This window comes from Crocodylus porosus, unplaced genomic scaffold (assembly GCF_001723895.1).
Source record: "Crocodylus porosus isolate Cpor-Errol unplaced genomic scaffold, CroPor_comp1, whole genome shotgun sequence".
Lineage (NCBI taxonomy): Eukaryota > Metazoa > Chordata > Crocodylia > Crocodylidae > Crocodylus > Crocodylus porosus.
Window position 1 is genome coordinate 14,363,138 of NW_017728920.1, and position 23,292 is coordinate 14,386,429.

Genomic DNA, 23,292 nt, shown 5'->3' on the forward strand with positions numbered 1-23,292 from the left:
TAGAATAGCACAGCTTTTTCCCTTTCTCCCACCATTTGCTTAAACTTTATATTCCTTCCTTATAAGCTTTCATTCTCTTTCTTCTGTCATAATCCATTAACCCCATTCTCCTTGCTGTATCTACTTCAGATCACTTCTACTTCTGTTCCCAGAAGTCTTTTGAAAACTGGGACTCAGAAGATTTGTCAGCTTCATAGCTGAATTTTATTGGTACATTAACTACTTATTTTCAGTTTTGTGGGAATTTAAGACCTAAATGCGTTTTATGTGTGTACTGCCAGGCTGTAGCACATAACACTAATTTGAGAAATTTAAAACTAATGTGGAGAGGCTGATGATACATGAGACATGGAGGCTGGCTGGAGCATGTTAATAAGCACCCCAGCTGGGGGCTCACTTCTAGCTGCCCCACTGGTAGATTGAGGCAGGGAGGTGGGACCTGTCACCCCCCACCCCTGCAGCTCTTTCTAAGGCCCCTGCCACTGACTGAGGAGCCTAGGCTGGGAGCTCCCTGCTGCCATGGCAGGGGAACATTGTCCCTGCCTGCGGTCCACCACCAGAGCCCACCCTGGTGGCAGGCAACTCCTAGGGACAGAGAGCAAGCTCCCAGTCCCCTCCAGGAGACAGCTGTTTCCTAGCCCCATGTTCCCTGCCAGCCTCTGGAGCTTCCCATATTTTAAAGCTTCAGAAAAAACCCCAAAACTGTTTGTAAATGTTGAGATAGTAGAGAAATTTAATATATTTTTTAACCTGAATGTTAAACTTGACTTTTTGAGAATCAACACTTTTAGGAATAGGGAATTATAGAAATATACTAAAATATTACGTATAGGAAACTTATTACCTCATATAAATTGTTTTAAATGTCTTTAGCAGAAGAATTTCAAGAAAAGTAGCTCTTTCACATATACAAAGCTACAGAATTAGGGCCAACGGACATCTGGTATACATTGTTATAGCTCCATTGAAGTCAAGCTGTGAACATGCCTTTTAGTTTTCATAATGCATTCCTGAGGAACATTTTTATAAATGTACTATGAGCAGCTGCTGGAAACTTATGTTTATAAATGAATCAGAGATGTACTATTTACTGCTGCATATGTTCAAATGTGAAAATACACGAAATATTGGGCTGGCTTAAAAGGGCTATGATGCAGGATTAGCCCATCCTCCTCACACCTCATTTAACTGCAATTATCCTTTAACTTCAGATGGACTAGAAACAGATTCACAGTGTAATTCTTCATTAATGTCCATTAATTATGAAAAAAAATTAAATTTATTGAACCTTGCCCAACTGTATTGTATATTTGATTTATAGAAAAATCAAAGAAACTATTCCAAATTTATTTTAAAAAGCAAGATATATCAAGTCCTTTTTACTTTACCTCATTACAGTGACTCAAACAAACATTGACCACTAATGTTTTTTAATTATACATGAATTTTTTAGCTTATCATGAAAAACAAAACTACACCCAAATAATGGAACAACTTTCCCACTATTTATTACTTAAAAGAAGATTAGAAAAAATATCTGTTTCCATGCTGACTTTGCCCTTTTTGTTTGACAAATATTTATTTGCCCTTCCCTTTCTGGTAATAGAAACTGCTAGAGTGACAGTATTTGGATCTTGGGGAGCATTGAATTTGCAGCTGAATAAAAGGCTATGACTCTTCTCATTGATCCTTCCAGTGAGCGGGCATGGAAGACACCATGAGACCTTCATCTGGGACGTCATCTTGCGGTTTCGGAAATGGTGTCTCATGGTGGGCTTTGGCTTTCTGGACCATTACCCTCACTTCACAACAAAAGACATGCTTGGGTGGGATGGGCTTCACCTCTCCCCCAAAGGTAAGTGCGTGTTCTCTTCCAGGTTGGCTGATCTCCTCCAGCAGGCTTTAAACTAGGCATGTTGTGGGAGGGGGAGGAAGAGGACCAAAGGAGCCACAGAACATCAAAGAGACACCCACAAAAACAGCCCAGCCAAGTCAGGCAACGAGCACAAGAAATACCCAGGTAAGAGACAGGGGCCCGGACAGTCCAGGGATTGGGGGAGTTGTGCAGACACCCTCAGGAGGCCTTAAATGCCTCTGTGCTAATGCTCACAGTATGGGGAACAAGCAGGATGAACTTGCCCTCCTGCTAGCTAACACAAACCCAGACATAGTGGGACTCACTGAAACCTGGTGAGATTCAATGCATGACTGCGTGGTAAACATCAAGGGCTATCAGCTGTATAGATGGGATAGAACAGGGAGGAAATGTGGGGCTGTGGAGCTCTACATCAAAAAGCAATACACATCCTCTGCAAACAGCACTGGGTCTGAGGTAGGGCAGATTGAGGTGCTCTGGGTCGGGGGGAAAGGGACCTAATGGTGGGGTTCTACTACAGACTACCTAACCAGGGAGAAGAGCTGGACCAGGAATTCTCAAGTCAGCTCATGAAGGCCGTTAAGTCAAGAGATGGGATCATCATGGGTGACCAAAATTACCCGGACATCTACTGGGATGAGCAGTCAGCCAGGTCTGACTGCTCACGTAGGTTCCTAGCCAAGTTACAGGGCCTCCACCTAACCCAGAAGGTGCACAGTCCCACAAGGGGAAATGCCTTGTTGGACCTGGTCCTGGCCACAAGCAACGACTTGGTGAGGGGACTGCGGGTGCTCGACCACCTGGGTGATAGTGACCATTGCCTAGTGGAATTTACCATCCAGCACATGGTGTCAAAGGCCTGGATCAAGGCAGAAGCCCTGGACTTCAGGAGGGCAGATTTCAGTGAGGTAAGGAGACTAGTCGAGGAGGCACTGTGGTCCCGGAGGGGAGGGGAGTTGGGAGTCCAAGACGAGTGGTTGTTCCTGAAGGAGACAATCCTCCAAGCCCAAAGCATGACAATCCCCACATGAATCAAAGGGGTAAGAGTACTCAAAAGCCCACATGGCTCAACCAAAAGCACCCACAAATACCTCAAAGCCAAAAAGGAGGCATACACCCAATGGAAGTGATGGGCCATCACCAAGGAGGACTATACCTCCTTGGCTCGAGATTGTAGGGGGGCTATTAGGAAGGCTAAGGCATAAATGGAACTGGGACTAGCGACCCAGATCAAAGATGACAAGAAGTCCTTTTTTAAATACATAGGGGGTAAAAAGGTACCAAATAATGTGGGGCCTCTGCAGGACACGCCTGGTGATCTGGTGGTAGCACCAGATGACAAAGCTAATCTCTTTAACAGATTCATTGCTTCCATTTTTCTGAGCAGGGACAGGGACATCCCCCCGACTGGGATTCTGGACAGACCCAGGGTAGGCATAGCCAGGCCCAGGGTCAGTGAGGACCTAGTCAAGGAATTTCTGGAGGGACTAGATGTGTTCAAATCAGAACGTTCTGATGATCTCCACCCCAGAGTGCTTAGGGAATTGGCAAAGGTCATTGCAGGACCCCTGGCACAGCTTTACGAGCACTCATGGTGGTTTGGTGAGGTGCCTGATGACTGGAAAAGGGCCAATGTGGTCCCCATTTTCAAGAAAGGGAGGAAACAGAACCCAGGAAACTATAGGCCCATTAGTCTTACCTCAGTCCTGAGGAAGCTCTTTGAGAAAATTATCCAGGAGCACATCTATGAGATGCCAGCAGGGGAGTTTATGCTTAGCAGCAATCAACATGGGTTCATTAGAGGCAGGTCCTGTCAGACCAACCTGGTGGCCTTCTATGACCAAGTCACAAAAGCCTTGGATGTAGGTGTCGTGGTGGACATAGTTTTCCTGGACTTTAGGAAGGCCTTCAACACTGTCTCTCACCCCATCCTCATTAAAAAATTAGGCATCTGTCATGTCAACAACTACACAGTCAGATGGGTCGCAAATTGGCTGGAGGGCCACACCCAGAGAGTAGTGGTGAATGGGTCATTTTTGACCTGGAGAGATGTGGGCAGTGGGGTTTCCCAGGGCTCAGTCCTCAGGCCTGCACTTTTCAATATCTTCATCAGCAATTTGAATGAGGGGGTGAAAAGCACCTTGTTCAAGTTCGCAGATGACACTAAGATGTGGGGATATGTGAACATGCTAGAAGAGAGGGACAGGCTACAACTAGATCTCAACAGGTTACAGAGGTAGGCAGATGAGAATAGGATGGGTTTCAATATGGACAAGTGCAAGGTGTTGCATCTGGGGAGGAAGAACCAGAAGCATACCTACAGGCTGGGGAACTCCCTTCTCATCAGCACAGAGGGAGAGAAGGATCTTGGAATCACTATTGTTTCCAAGATGAACATGGGCCGCCACTGTGAGGACACGGTCAGGTTGGCTAGCCTCATTTTGTCATGCATCCATAGATGCATCACGAGCAGGTCCAAGGAGGTGATCCTCCCCTTTTATGCAACATTGGTCAGGCCACAGTTGGAGTACTGCATTCAGTTCTGGGTGCTGCACTTCAGGATGCATGTGGACATCTTCAAAAGCATCCGGAGGAGGGCCACTCACATGATTAGGGGGTAGCCTTACAAGGAGAGGCTACAGGACCTGAACCTGTTCAGCCTCCACAAAAGAAGGCTGAAAGGGGATCTGATGGCCACCTATAAACTTGCTGAGGGGGGCCAGCAGGCAGTGGAAGAGTCCCTGTTTCCCCCCGAGCACTATTGGGGGCAACAAGGAACAGTGGCCATAAGTTAATTAAAAGCAGATTAAGGCTAGATATCAGGAGGCACTAGTTCACTGTCAGGGTGGCTAGGAGCTGGAACGAACTTCCAAGGGAAGTGGTGTTTGCCTGTACCCTGGGGGTCTTCAAAAGGAGGTTAGACGGCCATCCAGCTGGGGTCATTTGACCCCAGCATCCTTTCCTGCCCATGGCAGGGTGTCAGACTAGATGATCTGCTTAGGTCCCTTCTGATCCTACCGACTATGAAACTATGAGACCTATGGCCTAGCAAAGCTGCTAACCCCAAGACAGAATGGTATGTGAAAAGTAACAAAGAAAGACACTTAAGCAAGCATTTTCTTAACAATATAGTAGTGTTGTAAGATATATAGCTCATTATGTAAAAGACACAGGATGTAGACTACCAGCTATTGTTATAGGATAAAGCATATTTTGCTTATGAATGCATATGCTAAGTAACCATCTTAACTGTGTCAACCATTTTCAAGTGAGTCTGTGTAAGTTTGTGTGCTATGAATGAGGTGAAGTCTTAGGAATGTGGAGATGGTACAACATGAGATTAAAATAGAGACTGGAATGTGAAAGACAACACATAACTCAGAGGTGGGCAAAATACGGCGCACTAGCTGAATCCAGCCCACGAGGCCATTCTATCTGGCCCGCAGGACCCCTAAAAATGTAGAAAATTAATATTTATCTGCCCTTGGTTCCTGTAAAAAATTACAGGACCAAGGGCAGTGGGACCCAGGGGAAGCCTGGTGGGTTCCCACAACAGCAGGGCCTGCCTTGCCCTGCCCCCCCAGAAGCCAGGGCTTCTGGCCTGGGAGTACATGGCTGCCCTGCACTGGAACCTCAGGTAAGATGGGTGGGGAAAAGGGCAGGGGAGGACCCCGGGCAGGAAAGGAGCATGGGGGAAGGAAAAGCTGAGCGCAGGGAGGGAAGCAGCCTCTCGCCCACCCTGTGGCCAGCGCCCCGCACTGCAGCCATGTGCAGCCCACGTGGGCCTGCCTGTACCTGCTCTGGACAGCCCTGCACGGATAGAAAGCCTTTCAATGGAGTCTTTAAAATACGTTGCTTTTTTTAAAAAAAAACCCATAATTTAAGAAGCATATTGTTATACTGGACAGTAATAGCTGTTATCAATCACAGATGTGGTTAAAGCTGTGGATGCTAAACACGCTTCATGCAGGTGGTATGGAAGCAGTAATTAAATTCCCTTTTGTGTAGCTAAAACGATAGAAGACACCATGAAAGCCTAGACAGTATGGCAGGGCCTGTGCTAAACCATGTGGGCCAAGTGGATTTCCCTGGAGACTGGGGGACTGATTGAGTTGCAGTTTTGTGCATCTCTACTGAAAGACATAACATGTAATGAAGACAAAAGAAAATGGAAAAAAAAACCCTTGGGTAGTCCTGGGAGGAAGCCAAGAGACAGATTCTTTTGGCAAATCACTCACTGGAAGAGCAGATTTGGATTTCTGAACTAGGACACTGCCTCCTTTAGTTTCTTCTGCTGTATTAAAGAAAACAATGCACTAGGTACATAATACCGTACACAGCATCTATATCTCCTCCTAAAGGAAACCATCTGAATATTGATTGGCAAACTGGGCCAGAGAAACAAGGTATGGAACATGGGAACTCTTGGATTCACATTGCAATAATTTTCAGGTAGGACAAATTGTAGATATAAAATACTTTCACTTCATCAGAGAAAGCTAAATGTCTTTTTTCTGTTAAGCTGGAGCGATGCTTTTTAAGATGAAGATAGATGTATTTCATGACTGTAATGTCAAAGCAATGAACTGCAAATTTTGATAACGCTGCAGCCAGGAAATAATACATTATTATTAACATTGGATTCATGTGAACAGGTTATACTTGATTTTTTTTCTTTTTTTATTAGAGACTTTCCCTTTATGCTTAACAATATTTTTTCTGTTCATTTAGCAAGAAAAGCTGTCGAAAAGAAACCCAAGGAGGATGCCTAACAACTGAAATATATCTTCATCATGGAGATTAAATGTAAAACTTACTTCACTAAAAACACTGAGCTATAACAGCATTAGAAACAATGTTCTGGGTGTTCATTAATATTAAAGAAATAAAATAAATAATTTTACTTGTGTCAAGCCTGAGATAGCAATTAATATGTACACGAAAAACTGCATATATTTTGGCTCATGCTATATGTAATGTACAAGCAAGAAAGTTGTTTAAAAAAAAACCTTAAACAGTATTTTTTAAAGAATAAATATTTGCTTTTTTAGCATCATCTCTAACAAGAATGAATGCAAATTTTACCATACTGTAATGGGCTGTGAGCAAGAAGCTCAGAAATAGTGTGAGAGAGTTCTTCTCAATTTCTGTCTCATACTGTTTGCCTTCAAACTAAAGCTGGAAAAGCTCTGAGAAACCTGCATCCAAATTAATCTTGACAATTTTCTAGAAAAGCTCTATTAAAGCTCAAAGCTTAAGAGCTTAATATGTGTATAGCTTCTGCTTCAAAAAGAACCAAAAGCCCTACTCTTCAACTTCTTTTGTAATTCACTGAAGTACATAGGAGTTTTTTAACAGTTGAATTCATGCTTTGTTAAATCATGGTCATCAATATGGTGATCAGGAAGATATTTTAATGTCTATTTCTAGTAAACTTTCCCAAAAATGATAACATTCCAAACCTAGAAAATTGCATGAAGGCAGTAAAGAAGCATGCAGCATAGTGAACGAAGAAGAGGAGTGATGCAACATTTGTAGAAGGAAGAACAAGTAGTATGCTAAGTAGAAAGATTGAAACATACAGGAAATACTTATGCAGTACAAAAATTAAAGAACAGAGAAAAATCTTGAAATAAATGAATCAATCTTAGATGATGTTAGATGTTTAGTAGATAGGGTGACCCACACAGTAAATAAGAAATGAACTGAGAATGAAACAGCTATTGGTTAATACAGAGTTCTTAGGAACAGTCAACTTTTCATGCATTCTCAGTTCTCTATTGTAAGTATTTCTGTACTGTTCTGAGGATGTTCATCTCAGTGCATTGGTTTTGAATCCCAACTGATTCACCTCATTAGTTCTCACTGATTTTCAGAACTTCTAAAAGCTTTCTCCAATAACTTAGCTAGCTTGGTATCAGTAGGAGTCTAGCCATGGAGATCAGTATGGGCTACAAAACCTGCTGGAGAAACAGGGTAAATATCTGGATGATTAACCCATATGGATTTCCATTTTGCCATGGCAAGTTGTTAGCTAGCTCATGTGCTACACACACAAACTACTCTCGCTCTCATTCATATATATATATATATATATATATATATATATATATATACACACACACATACATACACACACACACATATACACACACACACGTATATATTTATACACACACACATATATGTATACACACACACACACACACACATATACACACACACAACAAAACAACATACATATTTTTCAGTGGTAATGGCTCATTCCCGTGATCTTTCTCTCTTACATATGTGTTCATGGGCATGTGTGTGTGCATATACACATATGCATACACGACTGGCTCTTTGCACATGGGGAAAGCTTTGCTGTAGCAAGGCTTTGGATACAGTCTCCCACAGCATTCTTACAAGCAAGCTACGAAAGTATAGGTTGGATCGACTGTAAGATGGATAGAAAGCTGGCTGGATTGCTGGGCTCTGTGGGTTGTGATTGATGGCTTGATGTCTAGTTGGCAGCTGGTATAAAGTGGAGTGCCATAGGGGTCAGTCCTGGGACATGTTTTGTTCAGTATCTTCATTAACGATCTGGCAGTTGGCACAGAGTGCACCCTCAGTAGGTTCACAGATGACGCCAAGCTGGGGGGAGTAGTAGATATGCTGGAGGGTAGGACTAGGATTCAGGTGACATGTTTACATGTACGCCTGACTGTGCAGTTGTTACCACACAGTCATTTAGTACTTGCTAACTGCCAGTACCATGCAGTCCTAATGCTGCACAGTTTGTTTCTGACCTTACTGCACAGTATCAGTGAGCTACAATGCAGTAGCTCATTGCTACTGTGCAGTAGCAGTGACATTATAGTTCATACCCACACATGTAGATGTGCCTAGAGTGACCTAGACAAATGAGATTTCTTTTGCTGTAATCCTCTGATAAGGTTCAACAAGAATAAGTGCAAAGTCCTGCACATAGGCCTGAACAAACCCATGCACTGCTACAGGCTTGGGACCAACTGGCTAAGCAACACCACTACAGAAAAGGACCAGGGGGTAACAGTGGACAATAAGCTGGATATGAGTCAACAGTGTGCTCTTGTTGCCAAGAAGGTTAACAGCATACTGGGCTACATTACTAGAAGTGTGGTCAGCAGATAGAGGGAAGTAATTATTTCCCACTATTCTGAACTGATGAGGCCACATCTGGAGTACTGATGTCCAGATTGCCCCCTTTCCCCTCTATTATGGAAAGGATGTGGACAAGTTAGAGAGAGTTCAACAGAAGGCAACAAAATTGGTTAGGGGGCTGGGGCACGTGACTTCTAAGGAGAGGGAACTTGGTTTATTTAGTCTGTAGAAGAGAAGACTAAGGGGGGATTTTACAGCAACCTTTAACTACCTGAAGGGTGGTTCCAAAGAGGATGGAACTAAACTGTTCTCACTGGTGGCAGATGACAGAAAAAAGAGCAATGGTTTCAAGTTGCAACAAGGGAAGTTTAGGTTGGATATTAGGACAAACTAAGAGGGTGGTAAAGCACTGGAATGGGTTACCTAAAGAGGCTGTGGATTCTCCATCCTTGGAGGTTTTTAAGGCCCAGCTTGACAAAGCACTTGCTGGAATGATCTAGCTGGGGTTAGTCCTGCTTTGAGCAAGTGGTTGGCCTAGATGATCTCCTGAAGTCCCTGCCAACACTAATTCTCTATGATATTATGATATCTCCACACTTTGGAGATACATCTTCACTTTTTCATGAAAACTCACTTCCGATAAACTGAATAACTTTTCAAAACCAATATGGCATGCCCAAAGGAGTAAAGTGATATGTAAAAGAAACAGAACAAACCAAGTCAAAATGTGCACACCAATAACAAGACTTTCTGTTTTTCTTAAGTCATATTAAGTATTCTCACTTGAGTTACAGGTCTCTGTCATATATATGTGGCTTAGTCCATCTGTCTATCTGTCTGTAATGCTCTTTAAGGGTGCCAGGAGCCTGGCATGGTGGGGAAGGCAGAGGGAAATGCCAGCTGTGGAAAAGCAGGAGCTGGGCTCCCAGCTACTGTGAGAAGACAATTAGATGCACAACACCATCAAGAAAGTAGTCTCGCAGTAGCCAGGAGCCCAGCTCCTGCTTTTCCTCAGCTGGCCTCTCCTTCTATCCTCCCTGCCATGCCAGGCTCCTGGTGCCCTTAAAGAGCGTTACGGACAGACAGACACACAGACAGACTAAGCCCTGAGGACCAAGCTACATTAAGGAGGCAACTGGACTTGAGGTGACATCATGCAAATGAGTCCCAAGAGGATGTTACTGTGAGAAGACAATTAGATGCACAATGCCATCAAGAATGCTATGCAAACGAATCACAAGAGGAGGCTGCTGTGAGAAGACAATTAAATATATGACATAATCAAGAAAGTTATGCAAATGAGTCCCAAGAAAATGCTTTTGTGAGAAGACAATTAGATACACAACACGATTAAGAAAGTCGCCGTTCATCCATCATTCTTGACGGGCAATTCACTAGTACTTTATAATATTAAGAATAACATCAGAAACGCCAGCATTAAGATGGAAATGCTAGAATATTAGAATTGCCTTAAACGAACCTCTATGTTTTTATGCATTATGATATGGTCTCTTACCACATGATCACATGGTATTTTATTTCCCTGCAAGATACCTTTTTCTTCCAGTTTTCATTTGAATTTTCCAGAATCAATTAAGCTCACCCCTAGGTAGGATGTTACTAGGGGAGGAAAACATGTTAAAGTATTGTACAATTGTACCTATCTTTATAATCTGTTGGGTTCTTTTAAATACATTAAAAAAATATCTGGCACTGTATAAATTAACCTTATGAAATTATGTATGGGAAAATGCCCTGCTATTTTATAGTATCAGGAGGTGCACTTCTTCACAGATATTGTATCTGTCATTTTGTAACTCATCTTACGATAAGAACTAAATCTCACGGGCTTCAAATAATGTGGCTGAAAATAATATATTATTAAAATAATAAACTCATTATTCATAGGAAATACGTTTGTTTGTGCATTTGTTTGTCCATGTAATATGCAACACTTCTGTATATCAGTATAGTGCATTTTATTAAAGGGACTATTAGAACAGACATATAAGTATGGTTTTGGAAAATAGTTTGCAAATAATTTTACTTATTATACAACTTCTAAAATAGGGGTTTTTTTCCTACTAAGAGTGATGTAAAATGTAAAAGGAATAACAAAGAAATACATGATCTCATAGATTGCATATGAAAACTATGGTATCTCATATATTTATCTTTTGTAAAGGCCAAATCTTACAATCTCTGTTCAGCCAAAACGTTACGTAAAAGAGAAAACTTGTGATTCTAAAGCCTGTATTCCGTAGTTCAGTCACACTCATTGGCTTTCTTACCACTCTTTCACCAGCTCAGACTACACGACAGGCAGCGAGGAGGCCCAGGACTGGAATGTAAATGGTTCAGTAGGACAGAAGATTAAGAGAGAACGTTGTTGTCCAAGAATCACATACAAAAAAGCAGTCAGCAGTGATGTTGTTACCTGTAACTCTACACTGATTTTAGTGGTGATTTTTTTCTAAATAAGGACTTTAACACTTTTATTTTGCTTACGTTATTTACTAACATAAAGCTAACTTTATTCTTTACTTCTAGGAAATAGTTATTTCGGCATTATGCATTACTTCAGTAAGGATGATTTATGATGTTTTGAAATGGCAGCAGGAACTGAATCAAACTTGAGATATTAAATTCAGATATAAAGGATAAAAGACTTCATCTTGTTAGTCATCTGACCCATAAACTGTAGAAGCTTACAGCTAAAAACATTTGTTTCACTTGCAACTTGCATTTTGCCTCTTTTTGAAAAAGGTATAGAAATGCATTTCAAATGGAATGATTTCTAAAACAGTTTATAAAGCAGCTTTTTTCTTCAGAAGTTATCGTTCATTTATTTTATATCTATTTTCTTTAATGGGATAGCTTTGAATGACTCATATAGCCTTCTTTTTTATGCAGACTATGTTTTGATGCACTTAAGATGTGTCCCCATGCAAATTAACCATTCACAATAAGAACAAAAATAAACAGTACTGAGACTACTATCTGCAGTTATCCTCCTTTCTGGTGGTTGATATGGCCTAGAGATAGTTAAACAGCAAATTAAAAGAGATGAGAAGAAGAGGCAATCAATATGCTGCACTCACAAAAAGCCAGAAGCAAGGGCAACAGTTTTAATGTAGTCTTCAATAAGTAAACAAGTATCATACCTTTTTAAAAATTCCATATACTCAGTATGCTTGATGAGGCCTGTCCTCATCATAATTGTTTGAAAACATTGCCGATCGATAGCCCAAAGTTTCACATTTACGAGAGCTGGAAAAAAACACAAGGGAAAAATTTAATTAGCAAATTTCAGATTTGAAGAAACGTTTGTGAAGTGCAGAGAAAATTAATTGTTTGTGAGAGTGCATGAAAATGACTAGCTTTTTACACACTTGAAAATATTAGCATAAAACTAATATACTGGACAACGGACTGACTATGCACCATTAGGATACAAAATATAAATCAAATTTTACCCCAAAATCTTATCATAGTTTTTATGTCCATATATGTGGGGATGTGGGGGGAGAGGGAGGATAAGAGGCAAGGTAGGGGTAATGCCTGGGTAAAAATTGTGTCATCAGAAAGTCAGTAAATGCCAACTGAAAATTATTATAGTATGGAGAAAAGAAAAGAAAGAAGCGTCTTTATTAATAGTTACCTGCAAAAAGCCTTTTAATATGCACATTTGATGCTGCTGCATAACTTTGGCACAGACATTCAATATGCCTGAGGTAGAATTGATCCAAGTTACAGGGTTTTCTGTAAGCAGCATAGTTAAGACAGGTAGCAAACAAAATACACATTGGCTCTTTGGTGGAAATCTTAAGACTGTGTTCCACTATTTTTAAACCAGTCTATGTGTGCTGAACTTATGTTCTGTTACAGGTTACAGGTATAGATTGATTTCCAATCACTTACACTGGTAAAAGTGTAATGTCTGTACATGACCTTTTTGGAGACATTTTTGAGGAGTATCCTTGATTTATGGCAGAAAAGTTCATCAGAGCTTGATCCCACTCCTGTTAAATAGAAAAAATCCCCCTGGTCTTAAGTAATTTTAGGAACCCAATACTACTAGTTCCTTTACAGCATTGTGCCCATTTTGGAGGCAAACGCTTCTTTAACTAGAATTGTTTGTACGTTTTTTGTTTTTACTCTATGTTAAAATTATGTTTTACAAAAACAAACCACCAACACAGATTCCCAGCCCAGAAAGGTGGGCCACAGCTGAATGTTTTCATGCCACTAATTTTCCTCCTTATTTTCAGCTGCCAGTTGCTGAAAATTTGATTTAAACATTTATCTAGGTAGGGAAACAGTTTTATTGCCATAGCTATTTCCTGCAGCCATAAACCTCTCTCACAGGAGAAGATCCAGACAGCTGCAAACAGAAAATGACTAGCCATGAGACAATTCCTCTATTAAAACTAAAGTCTGAAAAAAAATCTCTGCTGTAAAAAAAGTTTAATGTAAAATATTCTTTTTCAACAATTATTTTTGAGAAATGAACTCTAACCTCAGAAAATGTTCGTTAGAACAAAAAATATCACTGCAACCAGCTGTTCAGATAACTGGATATAAGAAATTTTTCATTGTGGCTTTGTCCCAGCTCCAGACCGTGCTGTCACTGCTGCAAGGAGCTGAGGCAGAGCCGTGATCTGCTGCCTGCATGGCTGTGCTCAGAGCATGCAGGCTGCAGATCACGGCTCTGCCCTGACTCTGGACCACACTATCACCATTGAAAGATCCCAGCCTGGCCCCAGAGCAGCTCCGTGCCCTGCTGTGCTCCCTGCCAGCACTGCTGGGGCCAGTCTCCATGGAAACCCTGGCCCCGTGCGATCACAATGTGGCTGCTGCTGGGGTCCCCATGGAAATTGCCCCCAGCCACATGGGAAATGGTGCCTACTCTTAGCCCAATCTGGCCCGCAGGCCAGACTTTGCCTGCCCTGGTATAGAAAGTAAGACAAACATTGAAGGGGTTATTTTAATATTTATCTTTTTTAGTTCAAGGAATCTGAATCAATGACCTAGTGTTTTATGATAAGATGCTTCTGATTTATAAGGCTCAATAAAAGGATGCACTTTATGTGAATTGGACATCCGCTGTCTGGGTGTCCTGTTTTTCCAAATCAATTTGCTGCTTTTTGATGGAAGTTATTCATATTTTAAAGAAGGAGATGAGTGTTGTTTAGCAGATCATCAGGAAAAATCTTAGACAGGGCCTCTTCGTTCTTCTATTTATTGTTGATGATTTTAGGGTTTTGGGTTTTTTTTCAATTTCTACAGTCAGTGAAATCCTGGCAAGCTAGCATGAGCAGAAATAAATATATGATACTCTCTCTGAATTCTAGTCCTCTCAAAAAATTAAATGATGTCAGCTAGTTTGGCAATTTTAAAATTATTTGTATTCCACATATTGCATGATTGTCATTTATCCTTCATGCTGAGATTTGCAGTGCCTTGAATGTATATATAGCTACTGGTCTGGTGATGAATAGTAAAACAATAATAACTTGGAAAGTGATGGAGTAAGTATGAAATTAATGGATGGAGTGTGATTTCATGCATTTTAAGGTTGGACTAAAAAGTGCTTTGAGTCTTGCATTTAATTTTCCATATGTTCTATCATAATATATCTATCTTCTTATCAAACTAAGATTTTTTGAAATAAATAAAGCTATTTTAAGTACAGTTCTAATACATGTTAAAGGAAAAAATGTTCTGATACTATGAAGTAGTATTCTTCAATAATCATTTTTTGGTTTCAGTAACAGGTCATAAAATGAACATTCTTTTACAAGGTAACCGAGTTGTAGCCATATTGACCTAGAGGAAAAAGAAATCAGGACTTGTAGTACAGATGATACCTTTTATTAGACCAACAAGATTTTTGCAAAAAAATTCTTTGATTGCAAGCTTTCAGGCACAAACACCCTTCATGAGGTATTGGATAAAAGATTGTAAAAGTTCTCCTGGGTAGAAATGAAAGTTCATATTTCATAGGATTTCACAGAGGAGTCAATAGATGGAAAACTTTTGGGCAGTCAGTTCATAGCTGGTACCTGCCTGCCCTGAGGATTTTTTCATCTGTGAAATCCTGTGAAATATGAACTTTCATTTCTGCCCAGGAGAACTTTTACAAGCTTTTATCCAATGCCTCATGAAGGGTGTTTCTGCCTGAAAGCTTGCAATTAAAGAATTATTTTTGCAAAAATCTTGTTGGTCTAATAAAAGATATTATCTCTACTATGAGTCCTGATTGCTTCAGTCTTTTATAAAGCTTTTGTTTGAAAACATTATTTTCAGATTGGCGTAATTGCTAAATTGAAGATCAAGTTGAGAATGCTTTGAAGACAGCAATGAAAATATTTAAGTAAAATGACTCTTTTAAATCCATCTGTTCAATGTTAGGTTACAAGAAACAGTATTTTAATAAACATTATGAATTCAAATCTAGTCAACCATTAACTTGTTTCCTACTTCTCAAATTAGAACTGTATTGACCATTTGATTTCTTGGATATCGGTACCTATTGACAAGAATGTACTCTTTTTGACAAATAGAATATTAAGGATTTTGATTATAAAAAGTCCTCTTCCTCCATGGTCTTACTATTGAGGTGTGAAGGAGATGTGTGTCCATCAAATAGTATAACTGAAGAAAATAACCCTAACATTTCCCAGATTCAGATAGAATTGAGATTTATGTCAGGATGGCAGAGCTCAATATTCTGAAAGATATCCCACCCTCCTTTTCTTACAGTTTTCTATACTTCATTCTGATTCCCTTATTAGGAGTTCAGACACTAGTACAACCTTGTTACTCTTCCAGTAGACAATCTAAGCAGAGAGTAGGAACAAATGTTCTTTGCTACAAACATAGTCAAAAGAACACTTGATAAAAACTGTACCATCTCCCCACTTCAGACAAAAAGTCTGTATTCAAATATATCTGACTTAATGGATTCATTCACGGTTAATAGGCATTTAGAGTGTGTTAATGTTCAGTGACCATGACCAGACCATGGCAGGTAATAGCAAATGGATTCAGCTGCACATCTGAATGCCAGATACTTGCTATTACATATCAGAGTATAAGTCATAATAGTGCACATGAATAACCCTACGAATGTTTGCCAAGAAAAAAATATTCCGTGTTGCATCTTGACACAGGGCATACCTTCTTGTCAAAAAATCATTGGGCCATAGGTGCTTATGGTATTTAAGTCACTATTATGACTTAAATCTGTAACTGACAGCAATTACAGATTTAAATGCCATTGATAGTTTATATGTGTTTGTAGAAAATACCTAGATTTAGAGAATACTTTGCTTGCTACAATAGATTTATGTGAGCCTATAAAGATACCAAGTATCTCTTAAGTACACTCCAGTACAAAAAAAATGCATAAGCTGTAAGCAGTCATTCATTCTTCCTTGATCCATAGAAGCCTACTGAAATATTATATCCTATTTTACTTCAAAATATATTTGAGTGGTATGTCATTGCTATATAGAACCTAACACAGCCACGTTTCTTCCTTTTGTCCTGAAAACATAAAGAATTCTCCCTAAAAGTAATCTAGTGCATCTGAAGTAGAAAAAAATCTTAATCATGCCAATTTATTTAATCAAAATTTGTGGGAGGTACTCAAGGAATTCTCCATTGAGTCACAAGCATATCTGTTCAATTACAAATGAAGAGTCTCATATTTTAAGGTACTGAACACTTAATGGGAGATGCTAAGCATTCTAAATTCCTTACAAACATAATGTCTTCAATGGGAGTCAGTTGTCAGTGTCCTCCAAACCCTGGAAATTTCCATCCACACCGTTTTATTTATATACATAAATTAAATGAAAATAACCCTTTAAATTTACTACTGTATCACTAATTATACATTCCTAAATAGTTTATGTAGGACAAAAAAATGCCTTCAAATGACTAATTCATCACGCCTTAACTGATGTGTTTAAAATCACTAGTAAAACATACAATGTCTAATGCCCTGTGGCAGGGTATTGTCCATGCCTGCCACTTTAAGGGTTGTAACTGATAGCATCCAGGTGCTTGGTTTCAGTGGCCATTTTACAGAGCAGGCTATAAATACGGAAGCAACAGTTTGCTGCTAGCAGCCATAAGAGAGACATCAGCTGGTGGAGCTGAGGCTCAGGAATAGCTTGGAGATCCATGGGCTGGGGCTATGGGGATGGAGGAGGCTCCCGATCCTGGGCATGACGTAAAACTGCACCCTGCCAGGGAAAGGATACCCAGTGGGACTGCTGGTGCTGCAGCAGCCCCATAAAATGCCAGGCCAGTTATCTCAATGGCAAAAGGCAAGTTGGGGGTGCCTAATACCCTCCATCCCCCACACAGTCCTAGCTGGGTAATGCCCAGGCCTGTGAGAGCTTAGAAAGGTCTGCAGCTAAGTTTACAGCAGAGTTGTGAGGGTAAAAGCAGGCAAGCAGCTTAGACCTGACCCAAGGTACTCAACTGGTCCATACGGGGGCCAGGACCCAGAGAGGGGTCAAAAGGGCCAGGAGCCCACCGTACAGGATGCCCACAGAGCAAAGAGGCTCAGGATCCTGACTGACCTGAGATGGGGCCAGGGCCTAAGGGGGAGCTGGAGGTCCCAGGGAGGGGACCACAGATAATGGGTGAAGGGTACAGCTAAGTTTAGCTATCTGAGATGCTATCTGTGAGGCTTGGACCACTGTGTAGGTGTGGAATGGAGCTGCGGATAATCCCCTTAATATTGGTGTTCAAAATGGGCAGCCTCTTGCCTGATTAACATCATAATCGTGTATCATCAAGACATGGCAGATGAGAGAGGCAGGTGGTTAGCCCAGAGACAGGTGGGCGGGTCAACATTGAACTGGCCCTGGGAAGGCCCCCTGTTACATACCCTTTATAAACTAATTACAAATATACACTTAATACAAAAGGTGCTTTTGTATACTGAATGACATACATTTATGTGCCGTGTAGATAACTATAATTCAGTGATACATACTTTGAAAAAACTGTATGTATTTGTTACCTATCAGAGTTAAAATTTTTTGTCAAATATCTATAAAGTAACTTTTTAACAGATTTTCATTATTTGAATGTGTGAGCTCTAAGATGTATAATGGAGGAGTATAATGGAGACCATATAGATGTGTACGCACACACTAATATATACATATGAACACATATATACAGATATATAAATACACACAGGGTTCATCTATGCATGTGCTTTACTGTGGAGTTGATTAATTAGCTCTGCAGTAAAGTGTCATAGTAAACACGTGAAATTAATTCCACCAAAATACACATCTGGCCAGTGACAGGGGCTGGCTGGGGCAAAAGGGTGCTGAAGTGCTGGGACTGCCTGCCACCTAGCCCCAAACTTTAGCACCCTTGTGCCCCAGTCAGCCACTCTGCCACCCAACACCAACCCCTGGAGCCCAGGGCCAACCCCGTGCCCCACATGCTCCATGCCACTCTAGGACTGCTCTGCCTCACTTAAATGTGCTACAGTTCCAGGTGCAAGTGCAGATGCTGGGCTTTAGCACATCACATTAATTTATGTGTAGATGCACCCAGCCACACATACATAATTGTAAGGTGAGATTATATTAATATTTAATAACAGAAAATATTCTGTTAAAGATAAAGCAATGACACTTATGCATCTAACTTATATATTCTTTATGCATCTTATGTACTTATAGATATTATATATAATGTGCATTTATACTTTTCAATGCTTAACATTTTAAATGTGTAATCTCCTTTATATGTAATATGCAGAAAGGTTAATCATTGATCAACTTTAGCTACAACCTTAGCACCTTTTTGGACTGGTAACAAAAAAGAAAGATGATAATCTGCAGGGTTGTGCAAAGCTCTGGTGGCTGATTTGATTCAGAGATTTGGCCTGATTCGGTGGCCAAATCTCTGAATCCAAACTGAAGTTGGAGACCCATTAAAAGGACCAGATTGAATAGGAAGCCTCTAAATTGATTCAGAGAGGTTTGGAAGGCTTGTAGCAAACAGCAACTGAGAAGAGGAAGGGAGATGCACTGATCTGCCATATATGGAAAAGGTTGTGGGGGGGAAAGACTTCTCTGATACTGACATCTGTATATGTAGCTGACCAGTGACTGTGAGCTACCAGCCCTGCTGCATTCATCCCACTCTGCCTTAGTACACACAAATGATATGAGTTTTGCTTTCAACAGTTTGAGGTGCACTTTCACAGAAACCCTGCACCTATCTCCTTGAAACCTGGCAGGCTTCATGACCTCAGAAGGGACTACCATTCATGCTGCATTCATCTGAATTTGCAAAAAAATGACAAAGCTATAGATATTTTAGTGATTCCCCATTATAGTCTATGGCTGAATCTCCAAATCAGTGCCAAATCTCTGAATCCAAATCAGCCAAAATGAATCAGGACAGTGATTTGATTCACCAAATTGAATCACTGTCCCTCTGAATCACCTGAATCCAAAGCAAATACTTGCTGCTTTGTACCGGCCTAATAATCTGTGAATTTTTATTTTGCATTATTCTAAAATAATATTTATGCTCATCAACAGAGATTTCCTTTAGCGGGGGAGATGACACAACTCTAGCTTTGAAGAAGCTCATGCCCTACTAAAAATAATCTAAGAAAATATCTTTCTATAGCTTATTTGAAAATGCTTCACATTCTGCCATATTTGAAACAGGTAAGCTGCTTATGGACTTCCTCCTGTCACTCCTACTTTTTAATGTAATGTTTGTGGGCTAGCCAAGTGACTGACAATACAAAGTCTACCTGTCAATCCTCTACCCTCAAGCCACTTGCTTCCCCAACATTTCTTGTAGGCATGCAACTTCAAGAAGACGTAGATTGACTCCACTGGTGGAAGATAGGCAGTCTGGGTAGCTTGCTTAGCACCAATTTTTATTCAATTGGATGGGAGAAAAAAAGGATACAATAATGAACAATCAAGTCGCCATAACCATCCCTGATAGATTAGGACCCTTGACAAGAAAAAGGATGGAGGTTTAAGTATTTGGAGGTAGGATTTAAAGCCTTTGGAGAAAGATGTTGAAAACATTATAACAGTAGGATTTATAGTGACATTTTAGCTTTAGTCATGGGACAGAATTATCAGGCTTTTTCAAAAAGGAACATATGGACTTACTTCTTCCTAACTAAAAGAAAAGCAAAGGCACCATTACAACTGGAAAAAACAAGAAAGGCTATAAGCTGAACCCAGTGAAATAAAATTTAGTGCATGATTATTACATGTTTTGCTACTTAAATCCTTCTGTAAATGGAATGTGGTAAGCCTCTGTTGTGGTGTTTTCATTTTTGTTTTTTTAATTGCCTGTGTTTTACCAAAAGTGGTGAAAATGGCCAGGCTGGAGCTTTGAAATTACTCATCCATCCCTGTCCTTGGGAGCTGTCTGCTGCTGAGGCAGGCTCCAAAACTGGAGCCCAGCAGAGACAATGTCCTCCTACCCCAGCAGCAGGCAGCCATCAGCCTCAGCTCCACATGGGGGTACACTGTCCCAGCCAGGCTCTGTGCATGGAGCCCACCCCAGCAGCAGGCAGGTCCTTTGGGCAGGGAGCAATGACCCCAAGCAATTCCCCCCCCCCCACAACCCCATGTAGGCCATGTCCCCCTGTGTACAGCCATGGCTGGGAGCTGCCTGCTGTTGGGCAGGGGGACATTGTTGTGGCTGGGCTCTGCACTTGGATCCTACCCCAGCAGCAGGCAGCTCCCAGGGCCAGGGAGTAATCTCTCAGCCCCGACTGCAATTGTGGCGCTGCATCTGGGAGCTGCCTGCTGTGAGAGTAGAGGGACATTGTTTCAGCTGGGCTCCACTCTTGAAGCCTGCCCCAGCAGCAGGCAGCTCCCGAGGGAAGGGAGCAAGGTCCCTGCTCTAATTGGAGAGTTGAGGCCAGGAGCTCCTTGCATGGGAAGAATTTCCTACCCAGCCCAGAGCTGGCTGAGATCTGCCCCAGAACGGGACAGGTTGTGGCCAGCCCTGTGATCTCCTGGACTTCTCTCCTCCCCAGACTGGCTTCCCAAGGGATCATGCCCAGGAGCTCCCTCCACATAGATCAGGGAGATGAAGTCAGTATCATATACTTCGATTTCAAAAAGGCCTTTGATTTGGTCTCCCACAATGTCATCATGGTAAAATTGGCAAGGTGTGTCCTCAACAACTTAGTGGTCTGATGGCTAGGAAACTGGCTCCAAGGTTGGATCCAGAGAACATTAATAGATGGAACTGAGTCAACATGGCAAAAGGAGACCTGTGGTGCCCCTCAAGGCTCAGTACTCAGACTAGTACTTTTCAACATTTTTATCCATGATTCAGACACGGGTGTGGAAAGTGTATTGGGAATGTCTGCAGATGACACCAAGTTATGAGGAAATGTGGTCACACTGGAAGACAGGCTGAGGATACTGGCTGACTTGGACAGACTTGTAAAGTGGGCAGATCTAAATGTGATGATGTTTAATACCAAGAAAGGTAAAGTACTCTATCTGGAGAAAAATAACCCACAACATGCTTGCAGGCTGAGTGGTGCTGCACTAGCCAGCACCACAACCCAAAGAGACATGGGGGGTCACGATCAACTATGAAATGAACACCAGTGCAATACTCTAGCTGACAAAGTGAACAACACTCTGGCATGCATCAACTGATGCATCACAAGCAAAACTAAGGATGTCATCCTCCTGCTCTAGTCAGCATTGGTGAGGCTGCAGCTGGAATACTGGTCTTCTGCCATACTTGCTAGTCTTCCTGCATATCAGGATGGTTTGGTCCTGTACTGTCGGTAAGGCTTCCTTAAAGTACAGCCAGTTCTCCTGGACTTCTCTCCCCCCCAGACTGGCTTCCCAAGGGATCATGCCCATGAGCTCCCTGAGCAAGTTGAAGTCTGCTTTTTTGAATTCCAGGGTCTTTACTTTGCTGCTCTCCATTCTTCCTTTCCTCAGGGTCCTTAACTCAATCATTTCATGGTTGCTGCTGCCCAAGTTGCTACCTACTAGTACATTCCCCACCAATTTTTCCATTTGAGAGCAGCAGGTCAAGAAGAGCATGGTTCCTAGTTGGTTGCTCCTCCACTTGCACCAGGAAATTGTCTCCAACACTCTTCAAAAACTTCTTGGATTGCCTGTGCACTGCTGTATTGTCCCCCCCAGCAGATATCAGAGTGATTGAAGTCACCCATGAGAACCAGGGCCTGTGATCAGGAAACTTTCACAAGCTGTTTGAAGAATACCTCCCCCACTACTTTCTCCTGGTCTGGTGTTCTATAGCAGACCCCCCACCATGACATCACCCTTGTTGCTCTCTGTTCTGACCTTAACTCAGAGACTTTCATCTGGCCAGTTTCATACTGGAGCTCTGAGCAATCATATGGCTCTTTTACATGAAGTGCAACTCTTCTTCCTCTTCTCCCCTACCGGGCCTTCCTGAATAGTTTGTACCCATCCATGACAGTGCTCCAACCATGACAGCTATCCCACCAAGTCTGTTATTCCAGTCATGTCATAGTTCCGTGACTGTGCAAGGACTTACAATTCTTTCTGTTTTTTTCCCAGGCTCTGAGCATTTGTGTACAGGCACCTAAGGTAACTAATTTTGCCATGATTTCTCAGAAAGAATGAGAACACCTCCCCAGTTGTCTATCTGCTTGCTCTTCTTCCAGGTCACACACTTCCCTACTTACCTCAGGGCTTTAGTCTCCATCCCCCGGCAAACCTAGTTTATAGCCCTCCTTACTAGGTTAGGAAACTTGTCTATGAAGATGTTCTTCCTTCTCTTTGCTAGGTGGATCCCATCTCTTCCTAACAGTCCTTCTTCTTGGAACATCATCCCATGGTCAAAGAAGCCAAAGCCCTGCTGCTGACACCACCTGTGCAGCCCTGCATTGATCTGAAGGATGCATTCACTCCTTTCCCTTGACCAGAAGGATTGAAGAGAATGCCACCTGAGACCCCATCCCCTTCACCCTTACACCCAGAGCCCAGTAATTGCTTTTGATCTGCTCAGGGTCTCCCTTGGCAGTACCATTGGTGCCCACATGGATGAGTAGTCAGAGGGCTGGATGAGCTTCAGCAATCCCTCCATGACATCTTGGATCTGGGCTCTGGGCAAGCAGCAGACTTCCTGAGACAACAGATCAAGTCAGCAGATGGATCCTTCTATCCTCCAAAGAAGAGGGCCTCCACCCACCATCACCCATTGCTTATTCTTGGTAGTGGTAGTCTCGATCCTTCCCACTG

General features: G+C 41.7%; 1 protein-coding gene across 2 annotated transcripts in view; it reads right to left on the reverse strand.

Moving 5' to 3' along the window:
- Positions 1-23,292, reverse strand: part of PRKG1 (protein kinase, cGMP-dependent, type I) — a 1,071,278-nt gene that overhangs the window by 366,672 nt on the left and 681,314 nt on the right. For both annotated transcript variants that reach the window (XM_019538593.1, XM_019538592.1), the window contains exon 4: positions 12,166-12,271. In XM_019538593.1, the coding sequence (XP_019394138.1) occupies positions 12,166-12,271 (106 nt within the window). The remainder of the gene's footprint in view (positions 1-12,165; positions 12,272-23,292) is intronic.